We start from the raw sequence: 26,689 nt of genomic DNA, 5'->3' as shown, positions 1-26,689 counted from the left end.
GAGATGTAAATACTTGATATCTTTTCCTAATGATTGGAGTATTTTAAAGAGGGCTCTGGCTAGCTAAAGAGAGAAGAGTTGACCACTGGAAGAGGATATAGGAAGTGTTCAGGAGGATGAGAAGGGATCTAAGGATAAGAGTTTGAAGAAAAAGAAGACTGGGGACAAAATACAAACTTGATAGACTTAGAATTTTTGAATTGTAGACTTTTAGAGCTGGAAGAAACATTCAAAGTCATTTCTTAGAAATTTTGGATCTTCCACTCTCTTCTTCTACTCATTATACCATGATGCCTGCCCAGCTTTAATTAGAGTTGGTCTTTTTGCTCTTTAGCTAAATGTGGACAGATCTTAGCACTGAGATTTTTCTGTCTTGAAGCTCTAAATGTTTGCCTCAGTCCAGGGTACTGGCTTGGAATCAGGGGACTTTGACTTTTAGTCCTTGCTTTATTAATTAGCTTCATGACCCTTCTTTCTTTTTTTATTTTTTATTTTATTTTATTTAATAATAACTTTATATTGACAAAATCCATGCCAGGGTAATTTTTTTACAACATTATCCCTTGCACTCATTTCTGTTCCGATTTTTCCCCTCCCTCTTTCCACCCCCTCCCCTAGATGGCAAGCAGTCCTATATATGTTAGATATGTTGCAGTATATCCTAGATACAATATATGTTTGCAGAACCGAACAGTTCTCTTGTTGCACAGGGAGAATTGGATTCAGAAGGTAAAAATAACCCGGGAAGAAAAACAAAAACGCAAATAGTTCACATTCGTTTCCCAGTGTTCTTTCTTTGGGTGTAGCTGCTTCTGTCCATCACTGATCAATTGAAACTCAGTTAGGTCTTTTTGTCAAAGAAATCCACTTCCATCAGAATACGTCCTCATACAATATCATTGTCGAAGTGTATAATGATCTCCTGGTTCTGCTCATTTCACTTAGCATCAGTTCATGTAAGTCTCTCCAAGCCTCTCTGTATTCATCCTGCTGGTCATTTCTTACAGAACAATAATATTCCATAACATTCATGTAGCACAATTTACCCAGCCATTCTCCAATTGATGGGCATTCATTCAATTTCCAGTTTCTAGCCACTACAAACAGAGCTGCCACAAACATTTTGGCACATACAGGTCCCTTTCCCTTCTTTAGTATTTCTTTGGGATATAAGCCCAATAGAAACACTGCTGGATCAAAGGGTATGCACAGTTTGATAACTTTTTGGGCATAATTCCAGATTGCTCTCCAGAATGGTTGGATTCGTTCACAACTCCACCAACAATGCATCAGTGTCCCAGTTTTCCCGCATCCCCTCCAACATTCATCATTATTTTTTCCTGTCATCTTAGCCAATCTGACAGGTGTGTAGTGGTATTTCAGAGTTGTCTTAATTTGCATTTCTCTGATCAATAATGATTTGGAACACTCTTTCATATGAGAGGTAATAATTTCAATTTCATCATCTGAAAATTGTCTGTTCATATCCTTTGACCATTTATCAATTGGAGAATGGCTTGATTTCTTATAAATTAGAGTCAGTTCTCTATATATTTTGGAAGTGAGGCCTTTATCAGAACCTTTGACTGTAAAGATGTTTTCCCAGTTTGTTGCTTCCCTTCTAATCTCGTTTGCATTAGTTTTGTTTGTACAAAGGCTTTTTAATTTGATATAATCAAAATTTTCTATTTTGTGATCAGTAATGGTATCTAGTTCATCTTTGATGACCCTTCTTTCAATGTTGGTTTACTTGTCAACAAAATTGATATGTTGAACTAGATTTCTAATTCCCCTAGTGGTTCTGAAAATCTGATCCAATTCATAATATCTTACTAGACTGTGCTTCTATTTTATTTTCAGGTGGTCATTGGTGGCCGAAATAGATACTTAATCAATGGTGTAAATGCAAATAACACCAGAGTTCAAGATCTCTTTTGTTCTGTTGGACTTAATGTTAACAATCCTCATTTTCTCATCATGCAGGTAATTATGGTTTTTATATTTGCTTTATATTAATTGTGATACATGGATTATCATGAGTTAATGTATGATGTAGCATTGTCTTTCCTTCTGAGTCTTCACTGATAGTACTCATATTGCCTGATTACCCAGTTTTCCCCCATTTTTTTTGGCTGAAGTAAGTCTGTTGCCCAGTTATAATTTTCATTTGGAATAAGGCTAATTCTTTACATTGCAAGAACCTTTAGATGGAGATAGCTATTTGTGTTGCTACCTGATAGATCCATCTTTCCACTAACAGATGAAATGATTGAATTTTGAGGTTGCTTGATACTGTGTCTTGACTCATTTCAGTTTTTCCAAAGAATAAAAATATTCCTTATAAATATCTTGATTAATTGAAGTATTTTCCTTAAATATCAATGTAGGTAGGAAAGAATTATACATATAAAAATAATTATCACTGCAGATATTTATGTTTATATTTACACACAGATGTAAATATAATTTTTTATGTCACCTATATTTTCCAGTATATCCTCTGTCTCAAAGAGAGCCATCTTTTATAACTAATAATAGAGTTAAAAAAAAAAAAAAAGGACAATTGAACCAAACTTAACAATATCAACCAAAAAATCTGATATTTGAAATATTTTGTAACTGTAGTCCCACATCTCTGCATAGAATGGGGAGATGTCTTGTATTTTTCTTTGGGACCAACCTTGATCATTTATTATTTTGCAGGATTCAGTTTCCATTGTTCTTTCTATTTATGTTATTGTAAACATATATAGTGTTTTCCTAATTTTGCTTATTACTTCACTTTGCCTCAGTTCATATCAGTTTTTCCATACTTCTCAGACCGATGTTCAATTGTAATCATGTATCACACCTTGTTTAGCTATTCTTTAGTTGATAGATGACTCTCTGTGTTATTTCCATTTTTTTGCTTCTACAAAAATGATTACTCTGAATAATTTGGTATAGATGGGATTTTTCTGTTTGTCTTTGATATCTTTTGGGTATATGCCTAATAGTGAAATGTTTCTATTACTGTAATTATCTTGGAAAATGACTTAAACTCATCAAAATTGTAATTTTTTTTTATTCTGAGTGTTACAGACTTCAACAAATTGGAATATTTCTTTATATAAAGAACAGAAAAGGGTTTGCACATAAAACTATAAATACCTGTTATATACAACTTATTTAAAATATGATTTATAAATTATATAATAGGTAAATATGTAATAAAATATAATATCAGCATGTTAGGTTTTTTTTTTGATACATCATTTTAAATGCTTCATTGATTCTTTTAAAGTATAATTTAAAGGTGATCTTTGTTTTGAATCATGGCAGGGGAAATAGTCTTTAGTTAAATTGACACTTTTATTTCTATGCCATGGCTGAATTAAATATAAGAATGTTTTTGATGCTAAATTAGATTGTGTTTTCTTGATTGCCAGTAAGTATGACACTCTTGTAATGTTTGGTTAGAAAACTAACATGATGTTAGGCTATATTAAGGGAGATGTGATGTCTAGCAAGAAATGATAGTGTAGGACCCTGTCTTGGACAGACCAAACCTAAACTATTGTGTTCTGTTTTGGATTCCATATTTTACAATGGATATTAATAATCTGGAGAGGATCAGAGATCATGTCATAAGAGATTTGACTGAAGGACCTTACCATTTTTGATCTGGAGAAGAGAAAACTTAGGAGCAACATGATAATTGTATCTAAAGACTCTTACATGGAAGAGAAATTAGACTTATTCTGCTCGATTAAAGAAGCTGAAAGTAGGGAACCAAGAATAGATGTTGCAAAGAGACAGATTTCAGCTCAATGTAGAGAAAAATCTGCCAAACACTAATGTCAAAAAATGAAATGGACAGTTTTAGAATGATTTCTTTTACCTAAAGAATAGGTGTCTATCACAAAGGTTGCCTAGCAGATTACCAGTTAGATTCAGGTTGGACCATCTCATGAATTATATCCCTTCCAATTCTGGAAATTCAAGATCCAGCTTCTTATTAAAATTTACTTGTACTATGTACCAATCCTTGAGACTACTGTTAGTAGGCATCATGCACTAATCTGAAAAGTTAATATTTGGAGACAGCTCCTATATTCCTATCTTGCTGCTTAATTCATAAATTTTGTGATTTTATTATTTAGGGCTTCAATTTGGATTTCATAGAATTAAGATTAAATGATTTTTAGATTCTTATCTGAGTCCAAACCTTTTGATCTTAATTTAACAGAAATTAAAGGTGCTTTTGATATGCAAGGTTGTGTATTCAACAGGAGTTTACTATCTAAAAGAATCTGAGTTTCTTCCTGTCCAAAATGACAATGAGTTTGTAGCACATAGAAATTTAGAACTAGAAAGGACCTTACAGTTTATCCCTTCTCATGATTTTATTTTATAGAGGGGGAAATCAATATCCAGAGAAATAAAGTCTTGTCTAATATTACACAGGTAGTAAGTAGAAGATCTAAGAATTAAAACCAGGTCTTCTCCCTTCAATTCCAATGTTTTCTACTGTACTAACTGTCCTGTCAATATAGAATAACCAATATCCCTTTTAATTAAATTTTTCTGCAATTCTAGTTAAAGTGAATACTGATTTAAAAAAAAAAAAATACCAGGAGACCATTACTCTTTGTCTTAAAGACTAATAAAAAGAAATCTCTTATCTTCCTGAAGGTGATGGAAAGGACTTTCCAAAAGACAGATTTATTTCTGAGAGTTAAGGCAGTTAATAAACAAAAAAAAAAATATTATGACCTGTAATGTTCTCTACAATATAATGTTCTCTGGTAGCAGGTTTCTTGGGGGGCTTCTGGGAGCAGCCTTTGTTTCAGTTCTAAGTAATAATCACTTCAAGTGCATCCAGGAGTTAAAATCCAGATCCTTTATTGTCTCCTTCAAAGTAATCTGGTTAGCTTTCTTAGAGGCTTATCTCTCTCCTTGGTTCCAAGAGCTCTTGCCCCTAGTCCTTTGTCTCTTCCAGCTTCAACCTCTAGCTTTCTCTGAATCCAAAGCCTCCAGCCAGCACAAAGGTGGAAAATGGACTGATTCTTGACTCCTCTGAGAATGGGATTGTGGGCTTCTGATATGTGAGTCTCCTCCACTGAATCCTGACTTGTGAATCTCCCGAAGTCTCTAGTGGACTTGTCCTTTTGTGGGCTCCTCCTTATATATGCTCTCTTAAAGGTGTGAACTCTAAAGGTGTGAGAGGTGTGAACTCTCCCAAAGGTATGAATTCCAAAGGTGTGAACCAAGTACATAAGCATTGTCTCTATCAAGTCCAGGGACTTAGCACCTTGTTTCAAGTTCTGGCCCATAACAATGACCTTTTTTAAAAATATATATAATTTTATATGCATTGTTGTTCATTAAATGCTTTGAACATAATTTTCCATTTTATTTTCAGGGTCGAATTACTAAAGTATTGAATATGAAACCTCCAGAGGTAAGAGCTTCATATCAATTATAACAGTGATTAATGACATTAATTATACCATAAGTTTCTTAGGACCAGATTTATATTTTGGGAAATACATTGGATCATTTTGAATCATCTATAGGTAACTTGTTTCTCTTTACAGTGTTTGGTTCTATCCCATATGGTAAGATAAATTTGATCACACAAAAGATGCCTTCAGTTGTAGTTCTAGATTGGGATCTTAAGGTAGTGCTTTTTTTCCCTTTGAATAACTAATAAAATAAATGGAATGATGATAAAGTTTTATATGATTGTGGTTCAGACATCTAATGGTGTAGTGGGTAGAACATTAGGCCAGGAATCAGAAAAACCTGAATTTAAATGTGGCTTCAGATTTACATTACCCCAGGTAAGCCAGTTAACTTCTCTCTCAGTTTCCTCAGTTGTAAAATGGGAATAATAATAGCACTTAACCTTGTAAGACTGTTGTAAGTATCAAATGAGATAATACTTGTGAAAGTGCTTAACACAGTGTCTGGCACATTGGAGAATCTAATTATACCTTTCCTTTATTCCCCTTCTTATTTTCATTGTATAGCAAGTAGGAGAACCCATCTTTCTTTCAGCTGAAAACTACCATATTCTGAAATGTATTTTAGCTTTGAGTGAAAGTATTAATCCTTGTAACTCAGGAGTCAGAATTTGATGTGTTCATTTTGTAGTAGCGTTATAATTATTACATTGTAACATTGTCATATCTGATTTCCTAGAAATACTATTGTAATGTTGACACATTTATCCATTTATAACTTTACTTCCTCTGGCAATATTTCTTTAAGTGTTAGGTTTTTGTTGTTGTTGTTTTTTGCCTATGAACTTTCCCTATTCACAGGGGAGAAGGAAGAATTATTTGAGGAAGATTTGGTATTTACATGGGCTTTTCATTTAAGAGTATCTTGGTAGTAAAGTTAGAATGGATGATAAACCATTTTAGAACAATGTTTGCTGTTAAAATTATTTATTGGGAGTGTTGGAATGAACTAATTAGAGTTTTGGAGGATTAGAAAAAACTAAGAACTTCATTGATCTTTTGGAAAGGAAGGAAAATAATGAAGAAAAATACTGTTCTTTGGATTTTGAATTTAACCCTTCCCCAGTAGACATTTATATATTTATATGCATATATTTACTCAGCATATATGCTCTAGACCAGGCTACATCCCAGTAGTCCTATTCTCTGATAACTAGATTTAAATGTCATTGGGAAATGTTTAACAAAGTAAATAAAGCACAATGTAGCATAATGTTAATTTGTAGTTTTCCAAGTCAGTTTGCAGTTATTGGTATCTGTTGTTTGATACAACTGTTTTAGGCAATAAGATTCACACAAAGGTTTTTGAAGGTTCATTTTCCTCTTACTATTTGATATTTATGTGGTGATAGTGCTTCTTTAAAAAGTAATGAAAATTTTTTTGGATTGATAACATTCTTATGAGTGTCTTCATTTTTGATCAAGGCTAAACTGTGCTTTGTGATTATATTGAGATAATCACAGAATCTTAAATTCTTAAATATTTATTTAAACATTCTCATTCCAGATTTTATCCATGATTGAAGAAGCAGCTGGAACCAGGATGTATGAATGCAAAAAAATTGCTGCCCAGAAAACTATAGAAAAAAAGGAAGCTAAACTAAAAGAAATTCAGACGGTAATTAATGTTAATATGATAATTCATATTAGACAATTATTTTTTTTCTTTTCTTTTTTTATTATAGCTTTTTATTTACAAGTTATATACATGGGTAATTTTACAACACTGACAATTTCCAAATCTTTTGTTCCAATTTTTCCCCTTCTTCCTCCCAACCCCCCTCCTCCCATGGCAGGTTTACCAATACATGTTAAAAGTATGTTAAAGTATAAATTAAATGCACATATTAGGCAATTATTAAGATTCTGTGTTTAGACTTATGCTATAGAAGTGGAGAAAACATCTATAGTATAGAAGTGGCAGGTTTAGATGTAATATTTTCCATTTACCTTCATTTGCCTAAAAGTATTTGCTTTTTTCTTTTTTATGTTTATGTTAATGAAGTTGTAATTCTTCATTTTATAGATACTCACAGAAGAAATTACTCCAACACTTCATAAATTAAAAGAGGTATGTTTTAAATATATGGAATGATAATTGAGGCATTAATTTCAGGGCAAGGGACAAGAGGTTCAGAGGAAAAGTGACATGGCCATTAATATGCAAGTAGTTAGTAGCAGAGCCAGAACTTAGACATGAAACCTCCAACTCCAAATCAATACTCTTTCTATTTCACACACATTAATTCAATCAAGGATGGAATTTTTTGGCAGCCACATTACTTTATTGACTCATATAGAATTTGTAGTCCCTAGGCATTTTCATGTTACTTCCTTCTCACAACAACTATTTGTACAATCGATTTTTTTTTACTCCTAGTACAGGAGTTTGTTTCTTCCTATTAAATTGAATTTTATAAAATTTAGATTATTTTTCCAAAATTTTTATTATTAAGGAACGTACATGATATTGTGTTCTTTCTTGAACTGTATAATAACAGTTGGAAAAAAGTAAAAGTGTTGTGTTGATAAAGCTAATGGGCTGTTTAGTATGTTTGTCTTTTATTAGAAAAAGAGAAGTTTAACATAGGTCATTGGTGTTTTAATTTTTGCCTTAGGTTCTCTACATGCTACATATTAATATTGCAATATATTTTCTCACATATTAATTTCAACTGACTAATAATACTTTTTGTTAGTAAAAACAAGAATATGATTATTTTACAAATGCTATAACATTGTGTATAAAAGCTAGTTTTCATCCAACTTTATCTTTTGATGTCCTTTTGATGCTATTTAAGTGGTCTAGATTCCTGGTGGTCTAGAGTTAGTGGCTATAAGAAAGTTGTTAAGAATCCCCTTTAAATTGGCCCAGGTTTTAGGAGTGAAAGCATTCACTCATTCCTGAATTATTAGTTGCAAAATGAAAATTTATTATTAGATAGAAATCAGTTTACCAAGAGACTGACTTCTAAAGTGGCAGATCTATGGAAAATGAAGTTTTGCACTGAGAATGCAGTTCTCAGTGCACAGAAAGTCCTGGCAGCAAAGGGAGCTACTAAGGTCCATCTGCAAAAGACCTTCATTGATGGAAGCTATTATATTGGGTGTTTTGATGGGGGCTGCAGTGCAAGCAGGTCAGACCCAGTTGGGACTGAGAAATATAGCCCCGGATGTAACAACACTTCAAAGGAGTGCTTTTTGACCAGAATTTCTAGTTGAATCAAAGGCTCTGGCATCCTGGAAAGATAACTTATCTAGGGAGGATATGCCTTCCCCAGGAGGGGTAGAGAATCTGAGAGGTATCACAGATCAATATGAAATACAGTTTCTTAAAGGAACCACAATCTGCTTTATTTTCCAGCTATAAAACTATATGATTCTGTGATCTGTTCCAATCTAATTTTTCACCTATGGCATTCAGTGTAAAAAATGCTATAAAATTGAAATTTTGAGTTGTGATGTGGGTATCTGGGTGTATTTATGTATGTGTTTGTGTGTTGTGACAGAGGGAAAGTTGGAGAGCTTCAGAATAGATTCCATTTGAACTTCAGCTTGTTTTTTTCTTATTGGCCACTTTTTTCAGGAAAGATCTTCCTACTTGGAGTACCAAAAAGTAATGCGAGAAATAGAACATCTGAGTCGTTTGTACATTGCTTATCAGTTTATGCTAGCTGAAGATACCAAAGTACGCTCAGCTGATGAGTTAAAAGAAATGCAAGCCCTAACTATCAAACTTCAAGAAGAAGTATCTGAGAATGATAAACATATTAAGGAACTTAGCCGTGAAATAGAAGAGTTGGAAAAAAGAAAAGAAAAGGTAAGAGCTAAGTATGAATGTTAGATTACTTGTCTTGTAAGGTAAAAACTTGCCTTGCAGAGCAGAGCCAAGGTGGCAGAGAAGACATTCTAAGCTCCTCTCATGCCTCACTACTAATTACCAAATTCAGCCTCAAAAATAGTGCTTGACTGGCAAAATTCACGAAGATTGGAAATACAACAATTTAGTAGCCGAAGATAATCTGGAAGATTGCCAGAAAAGGTTTGTCCTGAGCAGTGGGAGCAGGCCATTACAAGTAGGGAGATAGAAGGAGAGGCTAGCATACTGAGCGGACCAGGTGAGGGCGGTCTCCCTTGCTGGAAAATTTACAGGGAGGATTCTACCACAGGTTGGCTGCTCTGCTTTGGTTGCAAAAGAGTAGACCAGCAGAGAAATTAAAGCCAAAGGTAAAATATACTCCAAAAAAATGCCAGAATCTAATAGGATCTGGCTACACCCACCCAAAACTGGAAGTGAGTGACTGAGCCCAGACCACAGCATAGCTGTGCAGCCGTATTCTGAAGCACAAGACTTTTGCCCAGGGCAGTCACAAATCTGCACAGCAGAGGGGCTTGGCCTTGGGAATAGAACTTCCGTAGTTGCCCCCCAGAGAAGACACTCTTCTGGTGTGGTGTGGGTGTGGGGCTCTTCGAAGGGCAACTGCTAATCCCCACAGCTGGCTTCTGCCTGGGACAGTGACACTTGCTACTCAGCCTCCAGCTCCAGGGCATTCGCTAATCCACACAGCTGAGCTTTTAGCAGGGAACTTCCACAGCTCAGCTGTGCTACCCGAGGCAAAGTCACTTCCAGTGCAGAACTTTTCTCAGAGCACTTCCTCAGCTCGACAGCTCTTTGCAGCCTGTTTGCAAGACAGCTATATATCTATTCCTACTCTGCAGAGGAAGCTGGTAACCTCCTTACTCTGAAGGCAGACCCTAAGGACTTTTTAAAAAAAAATGAGTAAAAAAGCCAAATGGACCATCAATAACTTCTATACAGAAAGAAAACAGATTTTCAACCTGGAGGAGACTAATAGCAGACCGTCTCCAGACAAAATCCCAAAGTGGGATGTAACTGGATCCCCATCACACAAGGCTCCTCTAGAAGAAATTATAAAAAATCTTAAAAGAGAGCTAGAAGAAAAATGGGGAAAGAGAAGCTATGCAAGAGAGTACAGAAAAGGCTTATAACTCAGTTAAAGAAAAATTTGATAAAGTGGAAAAAGAAAACAGTTTCTTGAAAGGTGAATTGGAAAAGGTAAAGAACTCCCAGGAAAACAGAATTTGTGAATTGGAAAAAATAAAGAACTCCCAAGAAAGTAGGATTGGTGAATTGGAAAAAGAAAATAACTCAGTAAAAAAAAAAAAAAATTAGTGAAATGGAAAAAAATTCCATAGAGCAAAACAACTCATTTAAAAACTCAATTGGACATATACAAAAAAAAGTAAAAAATGCTAATGAAGAAAATAACTAATTAAAAATCAGAACTGAACAAATAGAAATGAATGATTCGCTGAGATATCAAGAATCAGTCAAATAAAACCAAAAAAAGAAAAAAGAAAAAATAGAATAAAATTTTAAATATATGCTTGGAAAGACAACATACCTGGAAAATACTTCTAGGAGAGATAATCCGAGGATTATTGGACTTCTTGAAAATTATGATGAAAAAAAGAGCCTAGATACTATTTTACAGAAAATCATCAAAGAGAACTGCGCAGATGTAATAGAATCAGAAGGTAAAATAGGCATTGAAATAATTCATTGAACACCTTCTGAAAAAGACCCAAAAATAAAAACTCCAAGGAATATTGTGGCTAAATTTAAGAACTATATTCTGAAATATTACAAGCAGCCAGAAAAACAATTCAAATACTGTGGAGCCAAAATAAGGATCACTCAAGATCTAGCTGTTTCCACATTAAAAGATTGAAAGGCCTGGAATATGATATTCTGAAAGGCAAAAGAATTTGGAATGCAGCCAAGAATAAACTACCCAGCTAAGCTGAGCGTTTTCTTCCGGGGAAGAAGATGGACATTTAATGAAACAGATGAATTCCATTTGTTTCTAAAGAAAAACCAGAACTAAACAAAAAAAGTTGACCTCCAACTATAAGACTCAAAAGAAGTAGAAAAAGGTAAAAAAAAAACTGAGAACTGTATTTCTGTTATGGATATACATAAAGAGTACATGTATAATTTGATTTTACTGATATTAAAAAAAGGAAAGCAGAAATGGAAAGTGGATAGTATCAGAAAAGGAAAAGGGGAGATAAAAAGAGGGAAACTACATCCCACGAAGAGGCAAAGGAAACCTATAATATCTGAGGGAATTTAGAGAAGGGAGGAACATTGAGCCATCAGAGTTGGCTCAAGGAGAAAATTATTGACATATTTAGTTTACAGAGAAACTTCTCTCACCTCATTAAAAAGTGGGAGGGAAAAGGGAAAGAGTAAGAAGGGAAAGACACAAGAAAGGGGAAGGGATTCAAAAGAGGTGGGAGGGATTCTAAAGAGGGAGAGCTGTATGAGGCAAGTGGTGCCCATAAGTTTAATACTGGGGAAGGGGAGAAGGGAGGACAAGAAAAAGAAAAACATAATCTGGGGATAATAAGATGGCAGGAAATACAGAATTAGTCATTTTAACTGTAAATGTGAATGAGATGAACTCATAAAGCGGAGGTGGGTAGCACACTGGATCAAAAGCCAGAACCCTATAATATGTTGTTTACAGGAAACACAGTTAAAGCAAGGAGATACATACAGAGTAAAGGTAAAAGGCTGGAGCATAATCTATTATGCTTTAGGTGAAGTCAAAAAAGCAGGAGTAGTCGTCCTTATCTCAGATCAAGCAAAAGAAAAATTGATCGAATTAAAAGAGATAAAGAAGGAAACTATACATTGCTAAAGGGTAGCATAGACAATGAAGCAATATCAATACCAAGTGGTATAGCATCTAACTTCCTAAAGGAGAAGTTAAGAGAGTTGCAAGAAGAAATAGACAGTTAAATTGTAATAGTGGGAGATCTCAACCTTGCACTCTTAAAATTAGACAAATCAAACCACAAAACAAATAAGAAAGAAATTATATAGATAAATGTAATATTAAAAAAATAGGTATAATAGATCTTTGGAGAAAACTGAATGGAGATAGAAAGGAATATACTTTCTTCTCAGCAATTTGTGGAACCTATTAGAAAATTGACTACATATTAGGACATAAAGACTTCAGAATTAAATGCAAGAAGGCAGAAGTAGTAAATGCTTTCTTTTCAGATCATGATGCAATAAAGGCTACATTCAACAAAAAGCTAGGGGTAAATAGACCAAAAAGTAATTGGAAACTAAATAATCTCATCTTAAAGAATGATTGGGTGAAACAGCAAATTATAGACACAATTAATAATTTCACTCAAGATAATGACAACGATGAGACATCATACCAAAATTTATGGGATGCAGCCAAAGTGGTAATAAGAGGAAATTTTATATCCATAGAGGCTTACTTGAATAAAATAGAGAAAGAGAAGATCAATGAATTGGGCTTGCAACTAAAAAAGCTAGAAAAGGACCAAATTAAAACCCCTCTATCAAATACTAAATTTGAAATTCTAAAATTAAAAGGAGAAATTAATAATATTGAAAGTAAAAAAAACTATTGAACTAATAAATAAATGAAAAAACCAATAAAATAGATAAGCCTTTGGTAAATCTGATTAGAAAAAGGAGAGAGGAAAATCAAATTAGTAATCTCAAAAGATAAAAAAGGAGAACTTTCCACCAATGAAGAGGAAATTAGAGAAATAATGAGTTACTTTGCTGAACTTTATGCCATAAATTTGATAACCTAAGCGAAATTGATGACTACCTCCAAAAATATAGGCTTCCCAGATTAACAAAGGAGGAAGTAAATTGTTTGAATACTCCCATTTCAGAAAAAGAAATGAACAAGCTTTTAATCAATTCCCTGAGAAAAAATCCCTGGGACCAGATGGATTTACATGTGAATTCTACCAAACATTTAAAGAACAATTGGCCCCAATGCTATATAAATTATTTGATAAAATAGGGAATGAAGGAGTCCTACCAAATTCCTTTTATGATACAGACATGGTACTGATACCTAAACCAGGTAGGTTAAAAACAGAGAAGGAAAATTTCAGACCAATCTCCCTAATAGAACATTGATGCTAAAATCTTAAATAAAATATTAGCAAAAAGACTACAGAAAATAATCCCCAGGATAATACACCATGACCAAGTAGGATTTATACCAAGAATGCAGGGCTAGTTCAATATTAGGAAAACTTAGTATAATTGACTATATTAATAATCAAATTAACAAAAACCATATGATCACCTCAATAGATGCAGAAAAAGCATCTAAATTCAATAAAATCCAATATGCATTCCTATTAAAAACACTTGAGAGTAAAGGAATAAATGGACTTTTCCTTAAAATAATCAGTAGCATCTATTTAAACCATCAGTAAGCATCATATGTAATAGGGATAAACTGGAATCATTCCCGATAAGATCAGGAGTGAAACAAGGTTACCCATTATCATTATTCAATATTGTATTAGAAATGCTAGCTTTGGTAATAAGAGTTGAGAAAAAGATCAAAGTAATTAGAGTAGGTAATAAGGAAACCAAATTATCACTCTTTGCTGATGATATGATGATATACTTAGAGAATCCCAGAGATTCTATTAAAAAGCTATTAGAAATAATCCATATCTTTAGCAAAGTTGCAGGATACAAAATAAACCCACGTAATCATCAGCATTCTTATATATCACAAAATCCAACAGAGTTACAAAGAGAAATTCCATTTAAAGTAACTTCCGATAGTATAAAATATTTTGGGAATCTGCCAAGGGAAAATCAGGAACTATATGAACAAAACTACAAAAAACTTTTCACACAGTCAGATATAACCAATTGGAAAAATATTAAATGCCCGGATAGGGCAAGCAAGTGTAATAAAGATGGCACTACTGCCTAAACTAATCTATTTATTTAGTGCTGTACCAATCAGACTCCCAAAAAACTATTTTAATGACCTAGAAAAAATAACAACAAAGTTCATATGGAAAAACAAAAGGTAAAGAATTTCAAGGGAACTAATGGAAAAAAAAAAATCAAATGAAGGTGGCCTAGCTGTACCAGATCTAAAATTATATTATAAAGCAGCGATTACCAAAACCATTTGATATTAGCCAAGAAATAGATAGTTGATCAGTGGAATAGATTGGTCAAAGGACAAAACAGTCAATAATTTCAATACTCTTGTGTTTGACAAACCCAAAGACCCCAGCTTTTGGAATAAGAATTCACGGTTGGGAAACTTGGAAATTAGTATGGTAGAAACTAGGCATTGACCCACACTTAACACTGTTGACCAAGATAAGGTCAAAATGGGTTCATGATCTGGCATAAAAAATGAGATTATAACTAAATTAGAAGAACATAGGATGTTTACCTTTCAGACCTGTGGAAGAGGAAGGAATTTATGACTAAAGAAAAACTAGAGATCATTATTGATCACAAAATTGAAAATTTTTATTATATCAAATTGAAAAGTTTTTGTACAAAAAAACTAATGCAGACAAAATTAGAAGGGAAGCAATAAACTGGGAAAACATTTTTACAGTCAAAGGTTCTGATAAAGGCCTCATTTCCAAAATACAGAGATTTGATTCTAATTTATAAGAAATCAAACCATTCTCCAATTGATAAATGGTCAAAGGATATGAACAGACAATTCTCAGACAAAACTATTTCTAGCCATATGAAAAGATGCTCCAAGTCACTATTAATCAGAGAAATGCAAATTAAGATAACTCTGAGATACCATTACACACCTTTCAGATTGGCTAGAATGACAGGGATAATGTGCAATGTTCGAGGAGATGTGGGAGAACTGGGATACTGACACATTGTTGGTGAAATTGTGAATAAATATATCCAGCCATTCTGGAGAGCAATTTGCAACTGTGCTCAAAAAGTTATCAAACTGTGTATACCCTTTGATCCAGCAGTGTTACTACTGGGCTTACATCCCGAGGAAATCTTAAAGAAGGGAAAGGGACTTGTATGTGCAAGAATGTTTGTGGCAGCCCTCTACTGGGAACTGAATGGCTGCCCCTCAATTGGAGAATGACTGAATAAGTTGTGGTATATGAATATTATGGAATATTATTGTTCTTTAAGAACAGCAGGATGATTTCAGAAAGGCCTGGAGAGACATGCATGAACTGATGCTGAGTGAAATGAACAGGACCAGGAGATCATTATATACTTCAGCAACAGTACTATATGATGATCATTTCTGAAGGACGTGGCCCTCTTCAACAAAGAGATGAACCAAATCAGTTCCAATAGAGCAATAATGAATTGAACCAGCTACACCCAGCAAAAGAACTCTGGGAAATGAGTATGACCCACTACATAGAATTCCCAATCCCTCTATTTTTGTCTGCCTGCATTTTTGATTTCCTTCACAGGCTAATTATTTATTGTTTCAAAGTCTGATTCTTTTTGTACAGCCAAATAACTGTATGGATGTGTATACATATATTGTACTTAACATATATTTTAACATATTTAACATGTATTGGTCTACCTGCCATCTTGGGGAGGAGGTGGAAGGAGGGGAAAAATTGTAACAAAAGGTTTTGTCAATGCTGAAAAATTACCCATGCATATAGTAAATAAAAAGTTTTAATAAAAAAATGCAAAAAAAAAACCCGACCCCAAAACTTACCTTGATATATTTATATCAAAATATAATGATATTTTGAGGTATTCTTGAGCCACTGAGAGTGTCTTACTGTCTAATCCTTTTCTTTAGAGAGGCATAATATAGTAGCTTTTAAAAATTACTTACACTCTTTATAAAGTTGAATTTACAAAGTGAGATTGCAATGTAGTTGTAAATTTTAAGAAACTTGATTGAAGTGAGATATGTTTTATTATAGGAAATTGGTAATGTCCTTCAGTCCTTGGAAGATGTACTTGCAGAGGCACAAAGAATCAATATGAAGTCTCAAAGTGCTCTTGATCTCAAGAAGAAAAATCTTGAAAGTGAAGAAAAAAAGCGCAAAGAAATAGAAAAAAGTATGGCAGAGGTAAGCAATATTTCTGTATATTCCAAAACACAAGGTATTCTAGTATATTGTCCTCAGTACTGACTTTGTAACACATCATTTTTCAAATATAGTCTAATTTCTTTTAACTTTACTAATACTTTCTTAATATTAAATGTTGGGGAAGCATTTTTAATCTGTGGTCTATGAAGTTGTCTTTAAAATTCTTTGATAACTATATTTCACTTCTTTGGAATACCATGTACTTTTATTCTATGTGTTAAAGAATATATTTTCTGATAAGGACTTCCATAGTCTTCACTAGATTGTTCAAATGCTGTGAAGTATTTATGTATAAAAGAGAAGAAATAAATCCCTCTCCTTAAAACTATTGGGCTAGATGCTGAAACTTTGCTTCACAAGTGAAAAAAATTAATTTCCTTGTTAATTTTTTTTCTACAAAGGATTCTAAAACTTTGACAGCAAAGGAAAAAGAGGTAAAGAAGATAATAGATGGATTGACTTCTTTTCAAGAAGCAAGTACTCAAGATGCAGTTGCCCTGGCAGCTGCACAGCAGCATTTCAATGCGGTTTCTGCAGGGCTATCCAGTAATGAGGATGGAGAAGAAGCAACTCTTGCTGGACAGATGATGAACTGTAAGAATGACATAAGCAAAGCTCAGACTGAAGCCAAGCAGGTATAATCAGAAATTAAACAATTCATAATTTTAACTTTAAAATGTGATAAATTGTTAAAGGTGGTCTCTGAGGTTCTTTCCAGCTGCCATATTCTGTGTCAAGACTTTGACACAGACTTTGACAACTTGATGAGATTGAATGAATATTGGATGAGAGTTTGGAAAACGGTTCTGGTCCCCTTTCTGTCATTTACTAGATGTGTGGACTTGTACAAGTCCCTTAACTCTTGATATTAACATCATTCTTCTAGTTTAAATACTCTTAGTTATTTTTCATTCATTCTATTTTAAACCATTTTCCCCCATTCCCACTCCTGTGGTCACTTGTTCACCTCATCCTTAAATACAAAATGAGAAAAGGAAAAGAAAAAATTTGCTATGTACAAAGCATATGATAGAAAAAGATTCAATAGAAAACATAAATTCCCATTTCAAGGGGCAACTAGATGGTGTGATGGAGAGAGCATTGGCCCTGGAGACAGATGGACTTTTAGCTTCAGACACTTGACACATAATTGCTGTGTAACCTTGGGCAAATCACTTAATCCCTATTGCCTCCCCCTGCCCCTCCAAATTTTCATTTCAAGAAAACTTATAAATGCTTACATATTGTTATCAAACTTGGCTGGCTTTTCTTTGTTTCCTTGTTGGTTTTTCTTTTTTCCACTGTATACTTTTTTTACTTTGTTGTTTTTCTCTTCCCTTCTCCCCCCATACCCAAAGAAGGCTGTAACTGAGCATGGAGAATATCATATTTCTCTGTTTTTCAGTTTATATTAAATCTATTTTAACTAACTTTGTTTGAAATCATGATTACTATCTCTGCTTTTTTACATAGTAAATACTATTCCTGCCCTTCATTTTATTTTTGTTTTTTCATTTTTATAATGTTCCTATTTTAACATGTTGGTGTTTTGTTTTTTGCTGAGACAGTTGGGGTTAAGTGACCTGCCCAGGGTCACACAGCTAGGAAGTCTTAAGTGTTGAACCCAGATTTGAATTCAGGTCCTCCTGACTTCAGGGATGGTACTCTATGCACTGTACCAACTGGCTGCCCCCTTAACATATTGTTGAATAAAAAAATTTTAATCTTCTATCCATGTCTGTTTTGTGTGTAAATTCATTCCATTCACATTCTAAGCTAAAATCACTTGTACATTTTCCTTCTTCCTATTTTTCCTCACTATCTTTCTTATTCTTTTCCCCTATTTCTCCTCATTGCTGTTTTACTTCTACCCTTTACTTTACTCTCCTATTTCTTCACTACCCAACCCTCTAAAAGTCCTTCCCTTATCCTCTTCTCCACCCTATCCCAGTAGAACTCTTATACCTCTCTACATGTCATATGTATTATTCTCTTTAACCCATTTCTGAATTTGAGTAAGATTCAAGCACTGTCCACTCTCTTCCTTACTAACTTCTTCTATATTAATTTTTCCTTTTATGCTTCATCTTTGTGAGTTATTACTCCCTTTTATCTCTTCTTACACTTTTTCTTTTTAGAATTTCCCCTATCTATTCAGCTCAGCCCAAGCCTTTCTTTCAAACTACCCAAACAATGATGGTATTCATAAGAGAACTGCTAATATTTTCACATATGTGAAGTAATTTGATCTTATTGAGTACTTTATAATTAGCCTTTAATGTTTACTTTATGTTTTTCCTAAATGTTATATGTCAAATTTTCTCTTATCTGGGTTTTGGTTACAAAAATCTGAAAGTTTTTGAGTTCGTTAAATGTTCATTTTTTTTCCATTTAGGATTATACTTAACTTTGTACATAGGGAACTATATAGCTTCATGATATTGAAATTGTCTTTTTCTTTTATTTCCAATATTTTCTCCTTAATCTGGCTATGATATTCCTGTAAGTTTTACTCCTGCAATCTTTCAGTTATTGATTAGTGGATTTATTTTTCTGTTTCTGCTTTGCCTTTTTAACTTCTGGGCAATTTTCTTTGATAATTTCTTGTATCAAGAGCCTTTTTTTTTCCCCTTGTATTTTTCAGGTAGTCCAACTATTTATCCTCTGATCAATTATTTTTCTGATGAGATGTTTCACTTTCTCTTCTATTTTTTCCTTCTTTTGATTTTATTTTATGATTTCTTGATATCTTAGAACATGATTAGATTTCCCTTGCCCAATTCTAGTTTTCAAGAAATTATTTGTCTCAATTTCCCTTAGATTTTTAGTGTCTTTTTTGAGTTCTTCCATTAAATCTTTTTGTGGTGGGGACTGTTTCAAGTTTCTTATTGGAAAAGATGTGTCTTTTTTAGCTTCGTTACCTTTCTCTGAATATGAACCTTGTGGTAACTATAGAGGTTGAGTTTTTTCTCCTTTGTTTACTTATTTTATTTATTTAAAAAAATTGTTTTTAGCAGTTATTAATGTAATCAAGTTGTGGTTCTGAGATATGGGGAATGATGCCCCAAGTATAAGATCCTTTTCATTGTTACTTTCTGAGATCTGTCTTGGGACCCAAGCCTTGGGCTCTCCCATTCACTCCTAAGCTGGCCCCCAGTCACTCTGTGTTGCTAATGATTTTGCTCCCTCTAGTGGTTGTACACTGCAACTGAAACTGAATCCAGGGATTCTGCTTTCCCCCAAGTACCCACAGCCAACAGCCCCTCCCCTTGACACTGCATTCATCTGGTGCTAGCTCTTTCTCTCTGCAGTTATATCTTGGGATATATCTGCTCAGCACAGCTGTGCTTAGCATGCCTTGAAAATAGAAGGTCTTTCAAGTGGAAAGTCCTTCACTCTTCTACTTAGCATACAGACTGTCTGCAAAATGAAAGTTTCTAAGACTAAGGCTGTCCCTTAACCAAATTATCCCATGGCTTGTTTGTTGATTCTACAGAGTTGGTGTGGGGGTGTTTCTACTTCACTCTAGAGAACTTCCACATGGGGTATTCTTAGATTGTCTCAGGACAACTTCTTTATCAACATGTTTATTTCTGCTGCTCTGCAGTCATGTTCTATTTTATTGTGGAAGAAACTTGGAGAGCCAAATGTTTTCTGACCTACTCCTCTCTTTCCAGAATCTTCTCTTCTACTACATCTTAATTTTTTTTTTTTAAGTATGTCTTTTGGATTCTGCCCTTACCATATTTTTGAGGCAGCTTATTGGAATGAAAGATGATGTATATAAAGTACTTTGAAAACTGTAAAACAAATTTTTGTTAATATTGTTATTTGAACCACTGAACTTAGTATATCTTGGAGCTCCCTTTTCCGAACTTGGTTAGCCAGTAATCAGCCTTGTATTCAAGCTTTGTTGCTAGTTAAATCTTTAAAATATTTGCCATGTGTATTTCATGAAATTGCTGGAAATTGATTTATAAAGGGAAAAATACTTAGGAAATATCTCTGCTGTTGGAAAAAAATTGTTTATCTATGATAAGTAGATGATCAGATGATAAAGAGTTGGAAGTTGTTATGGAGTTACTGGGAGCTGTTTTTAGTAAATCTATTTTTCATCTTTAGTACTACTGTGGTTTTTATCCCATTTTTCAATCTAGGCTCAGATGAAGTTGAAACATGCCCAGCAAGAATTAAAAACCAAACAAGCTGAAGTTAAAAAGATGGATAGTGGTTACAAGAAAGACCAAGAGGCCTTTGAAGCTGTGAAGAAGCTTAAAGAGAAACTGGAAACAGAAATGAAAATGTTAAACTATGAAGGTTTGCATTGTTTGTTATGTCAGACTATTTGGCCAATTGCTAAGAAGGGAACACTTAAGGGGAAATGAGATTCTGAAAAAAAAATCAAACTTATATTTACAATTCTGTTGTCAAGTTTTGATATTTAATATTAAATAACCTTTTTATGGGGATTTTTAACATATCAAAAGAGTTTAAAATTATTTGTTTTAAAAATGTTTTTTGAATGTCTTTTTTTCTTTATATCAGTCTTTTTTGGGTAGGAAAAAAAACATTTCCTGACTACAGATTGAACCCTTTTTGTAATTAAAAAAAAAAAAAAAGCACCTTCCAATTCACCAAAAACATTCCATACAGATAGCATATCTGTCAAATACATACAACATTCTGCCTGAGTAGTTTCTTGGCTCTGCTGTGAGGAATGGAGTATGTTTCATTATTTTTTCTCCTGGGCTGCCTCTGGTTTTTAAACTTATTTATTTAAATTTTATGCACTTAGGTATTTAAATATAGGTATTTACTTAGGAAGCCCAGCTTCCTAAATGATATTTTTATTTTTGTTAATGAAAACATAAATTTGATTTTGCTTATTCTGCATCCTGTGGTATTCAATTTTTCTGAATTTCTCGCTATTCATAATTTCTTTGTATTATAATATCCCATTACTTTTGTATGATATGATTTTTAGCCATTTCTCAATCCAACTATTCTTCCAAAAGAGTATAATAACAAATTTAAATAACTCCCTTTACAATTTGAGGGAAACCTTGAAAGAATCCCTTTTCTGCTTCACTCCCCTTCCGAAGTGCTTGAATTAGGGTTGTACCGAGCATTATTGAGTTGTCAGTTCTTATTGGTTATATTTTACTGGTAGGAGTAAAATTTTGCTTAGTTTAAAATTGAGGGCTATGTCCATGAAATACAGATATTTCTTTTTACAAAATCATTATTTAATATTTGGCAGAGATGGTTTAAATATTATTTATGTTTTTTCATTTGATACTTCTCACCAGAGAGTTATGCTTAGCTTTTATTTAGTATTTAATATTTTGCTTAAATTAAATCACTAAGAATTTTAGAGAAAATTGCTTTTTTGGGGGGCTTTAATTAATTTATTTTTTATTAAGTTTGATTGAATTATATTTTGCTATTTAGAAAACAAGGAGGAATATCTATTGGAAAAGCGGCGGTTGTTGTCTCAAGATGTTAGCAGGCTGAAAAAAACATGTGAAACCCTATTTGCCAAGTTTCCCAGTCTTCGATTTGAATACAAGTAAGAAGTCATGAACTTAATTAGCACATATCTTAAAATAAATAAAATACAGATAGTTAAAGCTAAATATATAAGAAACAAAACAAAATACCACCACAAGCATTCATTAATTATGGTAGGGATCTTTGTTAACACCAAAATAATTTAAATTAAAAAAAAATTTAATTTCAGTTCCAAATTTTCTTCCTCTACCTCCTTTCTCACCCATTGAAAAAACAAGAAATATAAATGTCCATTATATATATATAGTCATGCAAAACATTTCCACATTAGCCATATTGCTGAAAAAAGAAGAAAAGAGAAAGAGTTCATCAGTTTTCTTTCTGGAAGTGGATAGCATTTTTCATTATGAGTCCTTTGGAATGGTTACTGGTCTTTGTTTTGCTAAGAGCTGTTAAATTTTTCTCAGTAGATTGTCATGATACTATTGTTATTAGTGTGTAATTGTCCTCCTGGGTTTTGCTCACCTCACTTTCCAATTTTTTCAGAAATCATTCCCTTTATCATTTCTTATAGTACAATAGTATTGCTTCACAGTCATTTAGCATAATTTGTTCAGCAATTCCCCAGTTGATGGCCATTCCAGTTCTTTGTTACCATAGAAAGAGCTTCTATAAATATTTTTATTTAGAAGTACTAGTGGTATTGCTGGGTCAAAGGGTTTGGTTATAGTCCAGAGAAATGATTACTTTGCTATTATATTCATAGCCACTTATTAAATTAGGATTAAGTTTTTATTTCCTTATTCAGAGATTACCCCCTGTCAGTTAAGTCAGCCAGTCTCTGAAGGACATGATTGATAGTGGTGATTGTCCTAATCCTTGGGGTACTTGATTATGGGCAGAAAGCCATCCAACAAGTAGACCATATTTCTGTTTTGTGTGCAAATAGAATCCAATCTAAGTAAATTCTTGCCTTTAGGAAATAAGCCCATGTCCCTGCACCCCTCCATTAGGATGACCTAGCTCATGAAGGAGGAAACCAAGTAGAGTGGTCTGGGTGAAGATGAATTCCTCTGTCCAGATTGATGGAAGTAGCTGAGTCTCATGATCAAGCCATGCTCTCTCAGAAGGATGAACTGAAGACTTTTAGCCCACTTCCTTATTTAACTATCCATCAATCAGGATTGATTTCTTCTGTCAGGGGTATTCCCTTTCAAAAAAATATTTAAGGCTTTCAGTATTTCCTTTAGGTGTCTTTGATTACTGAGAGAAAACAGTGACTGTCAATTTATTGATTATTAGCTATTGTGATTAAAACAATATATGCATCAAAGTTTAGTAACTTTTTAGGCATAGTAAGGAGTTTATATTCTAATAAGGAAGAATAAAAAGGACCAGATGTGTATGGTGTGGCGATAGCCAGAAATGAACATGTTTGAGCAAGATAAGGCAAAAGTTCACTTATTAATAAGAACTGAAGATCTAAAGGAAAGATGAGAATTTAGGCTTCATGATGAAGACAATAACATCACTATATATTACATTTTGTCATATAGGTTATTTGCACTGAAAAGTATATTTTGATATATTAAAATTAACTATAATTAGCTTAACTGATTAGGAAATTATGTATTGTCTTGCATGTGTTGTGAATCTTCTGCTTTTATTTTAAACTGGGCATATGTATTAGGAAAACTTGATTAGGAGGTGGGTAATATATTGTTTAATCAAATGTACTACGTCAGAGGGAGTAGTATCTCTCTAGGATTAATTTTTGTTATCTTTTGTGTAAAGGGATCCAGAGAAAAATTGGAATCGAAATCATGTAAAAGGCCTCGTGGCTTCTCTGTTTAATGTAAAAAATGCTTCTACAACAAAAGCTCTAGAAATTGTGGCTGGTGGACGACTCTACAGTGTTGTAGTTGACACAGAGGTAAATTGGTAGTATTTTTCAGTCATATATCTTTTTTCATACTGTTTTTAACTTCAACTCTTTTCTGTTAGGGAAATAAGAGGCTTCTTGGGTTTTTGAAACACTTGTTAAGAGTGCAATATTCACAGAATCATATAATTTCTAGATTTGGAAGGGGACTTTGGTGACCATCCACCTGTTCTTGAAGGCCATCCTTATTATAACATACTTAAAGGTTTTGCATTCTCTATTGATTATATGTGGAAAACTAATTCTTCCTGAGGTAGCTTTTTCCCTTTTTAGAAGTTTTTCCTTTTATCAAACTTTAATTTTTCTCTTTGTAATTTCAATACATTGCTCTTAGGTCTGCCCTCTGGGAACAAATATAGCAAGTTTGCTCCTTCTTTCATTATAACATTTATTAGTGACTCTATTGCTCTCTTTTGCTATGTCTGTTCCCAAGTCTAATCTTTAGGCTAAACATCCTCAATTTGTATGCCATGAAATAACAAATGATTTAATGTACCAAATATTGTGGAATTTTAATGATTAGGATAAAAATAACTAAAATTTCAGGTAGTATACTCGTTAAGCAAGATTTTAACTAGAGGACATAATGAATCCTAACACATATTTTATATCTTTTAACATCTTTTTATTTTGTTTGAGAACAATTAATTGAAAAGGTAGAATCACTAATTATATGTTTACATGGTTGCTGTAACAAACAAAATGTTAAAGGTGAAGGAATGTGTTTTCTTTTTTTTTTTTTTTAAATAACTTTTTATTGATAGAACTCATGCCAGGGTAATTTTTTACAACATTATCCCTTGCATTCACTTCTGTTCCGATTTTTCCCCTCCCTCCCTCCACGCCCTCCCCCAGATGGCAAGCAATCCTTTACATGTTGAATAGGTTACAGTATATCCTGGATATAATATACGTGTGCAGAACCAAACAGTTTTCTTGTTGCACAAGGAGAATTGAATTCAGAAGGTATAAATAATCAGGGAAGAAAAATAAAAATGCAAGCAGTTTATATTCATCTCCCAGTGTTCTTTCTTTGGGTGTAGCTGCTTCTGCTCATCTTTGATCAACTGAAACTAAATTAGCTCTCTTTATCGAAGAGATCCACTTCCATCAGAATACATCCTCAAACAGTATCAATGTTGAGGTATATAATGATCTCCTGGTTCTGCTCATTTCACTTAGCATCAGTTCATGTAAGTCTCGCCAGTCCTCTCTGTATTCATCCTGCTGGTCATTCCTTACAGAACAATAATATTCCATAACGTTCATATACCACAATTTACTCAACCATTCTCCAATTGATGGGCATCCATTCATTTTCCAGCTTCTAGCCACTACAAACAGGGCTGCCACAAACATTTTGGCACATTACAGGTCCCTTTCCTTTCTTTAGTATCTCTTTGGGGTATAAGCCCAGTAGAGACACTGCTGTATCAAAGGATATGCACAGTTTGATAACTTTTTGAGCATAGTTCCAAATTGCTCTCCAGAATGGCTGGATGTGTTCAAAATTCCACCAACAATGTATCAGTGTCCCTGTTTTCCCACATCCCCTCCAACAAGGAATGTGTTTTCTAATAGGAAGTTTCTTAACTTTCATATGAACAAAAATTACAAATTACAAAAGATAAATTATTTTGTAGCAGGTCTTATTTATTTTTGTTAGGTAATGTAAGTGAAATCATTAGAACTGTTTTTCTAATGACCTATATGTCTGGATTTGGTTTTGATAACCTGTTTCAGAAAACAAGTTGCTTTTTGTATTAGACAGAGTTTTTCCATTAGTTTGATGGTGTTAGAAACATTCTATAAGGTTATCTTCATTCCTCTCTATTGCAAGGTTAAAATAAAAAAGTCATACAGACATCATGACTTAAAAAAAAGCAAACCAACTGGAGTTTTGGTTTTGAATTTTAAAAGTTTTATATTAGTGCTTCATGATAGTATTAAAGATATCCATTCCTTAATTTTTGGTTTCTGCTTTATGTTCCCATAAAATGTTTTGCTAAAAAAAATAGAAAAGCAATATGCATCAATGTGCATGATCAATATTATGTGGAGGAAGGTCAGACAACTTCTTCTTAGAAACATCATAAAGCTCATAGTTCTACCATATTGTTAAAGGATAGAATTCAATTTCTCCTTTTGAATTTTTTATGGACCTTGAATTTTTTCCCTCATAATATACAATATTTATTTTAGATTACAGGTAAAAAAATACTAGAAAAAGGTGAACTAAAGCGTCGGCATACTATAATTCCATTGAACAAAATTTCATCCAGGTGTATTGGAAAGGAAACTCTGAATATTGCTAAAAATCTGGTAAGTCTCTTATATGTTTCATATGCATTTTCATTTTATAACCTCTTTTCAAAGAAGCAGATGGCATATTGATTAGAGTTGTGGAACATAATTTCAAGAAGATTTTATTTCAAATTCTGCCTGTTTAATTAAAAACAGTATATTTTAAATATTTTATAAACCTGGAGTGCTATGTAAGTGGTGTCAGCTGGTATCATTGTATTATTTAGACAATAACTAATTGTATAGATTTGTGTTACCTTGGGACTTTAGTTATGAAAAATAAATCCACAATCTCTTAAATTAGGACATTTACTTAAGTTTCCAGGAAACTGAAGCATCTAGCTTGTTTTTAATTAACATCTAAAGTTAAAAATATTTTTGTAATTAGTTATATGAATTTTTAGCTATATTAATGAAATTGGCATTCCCCATACAGAGCTAAGGCATAAAA

At 33.3% G+C, this 26,689-nt stretch overlaps 1 protein-coding gene across 2 annotated transcripts in view; it reads left to right on the top strand.

The window, feature by feature from the left end:
• The window catches only part of SMC2 (structural maintenance of chromosomes 2), a 58,565-nt gene that overhangs the window by 2,534 nt on the left and 29,342 nt on the right, over positions 1-26,689 (top strand). For both annotated transcript variants that reach the window (XM_051962620.1, XM_051962631.1), the window contains 11 exons: positions 1,861-1,983; positions 5,405-5,443; positions 7,015-7,125; positions 7,534-7,578; positions 9,094-9,327; positions 16,311-16,460; positions 16,883-17,116; positions 20,639-20,798; positions 21,933-22,050; positions 23,787-23,925; positions 26,137-26,256. In XM_051962620.1, coding sequence (XP_051818580.1) covers positions 1,861-1,983; positions 5,405-5,443; positions 7,015-7,125; positions 7,534-7,578; positions 9,094-9,327; positions 16,311-16,460; positions 16,883-17,116; positions 20,639-20,798; positions 21,933-22,050; positions 23,787-23,925; positions 26,137-26,256 — 1,473 coding nt within the window. The remainder of the gene's footprint in view (positions 1-1,860; positions 1,984-5,404; positions 5,444-7,014; positions 7,126-7,533; positions 7,579-9,093; positions 9,328-16,310; positions 16,461-16,882; positions 17,117-20,638; positions 20,799-21,932; positions 22,051-23,786; positions 23,926-26,136; positions 26,257-26,689) is intronic.

This window comes from Antechinus flavipes, chromosome 1 (genome assembly GCF_016432865.1).
Source record: "Antechinus flavipes isolate AdamAnt ecotype Samford, QLD, Australia chromosome 1, AdamAnt_v2, whole genome shotgun sequence".
Lineage (NCBI taxonomy): Eukaryota > Metazoa > Chordata > Mammalia > Dasyuromorphia > Dasyuridae > Antechinus > Antechinus flavipes.
This window is presented reverse-complemented; position numbering and strand designations above follow the sequence as displayed.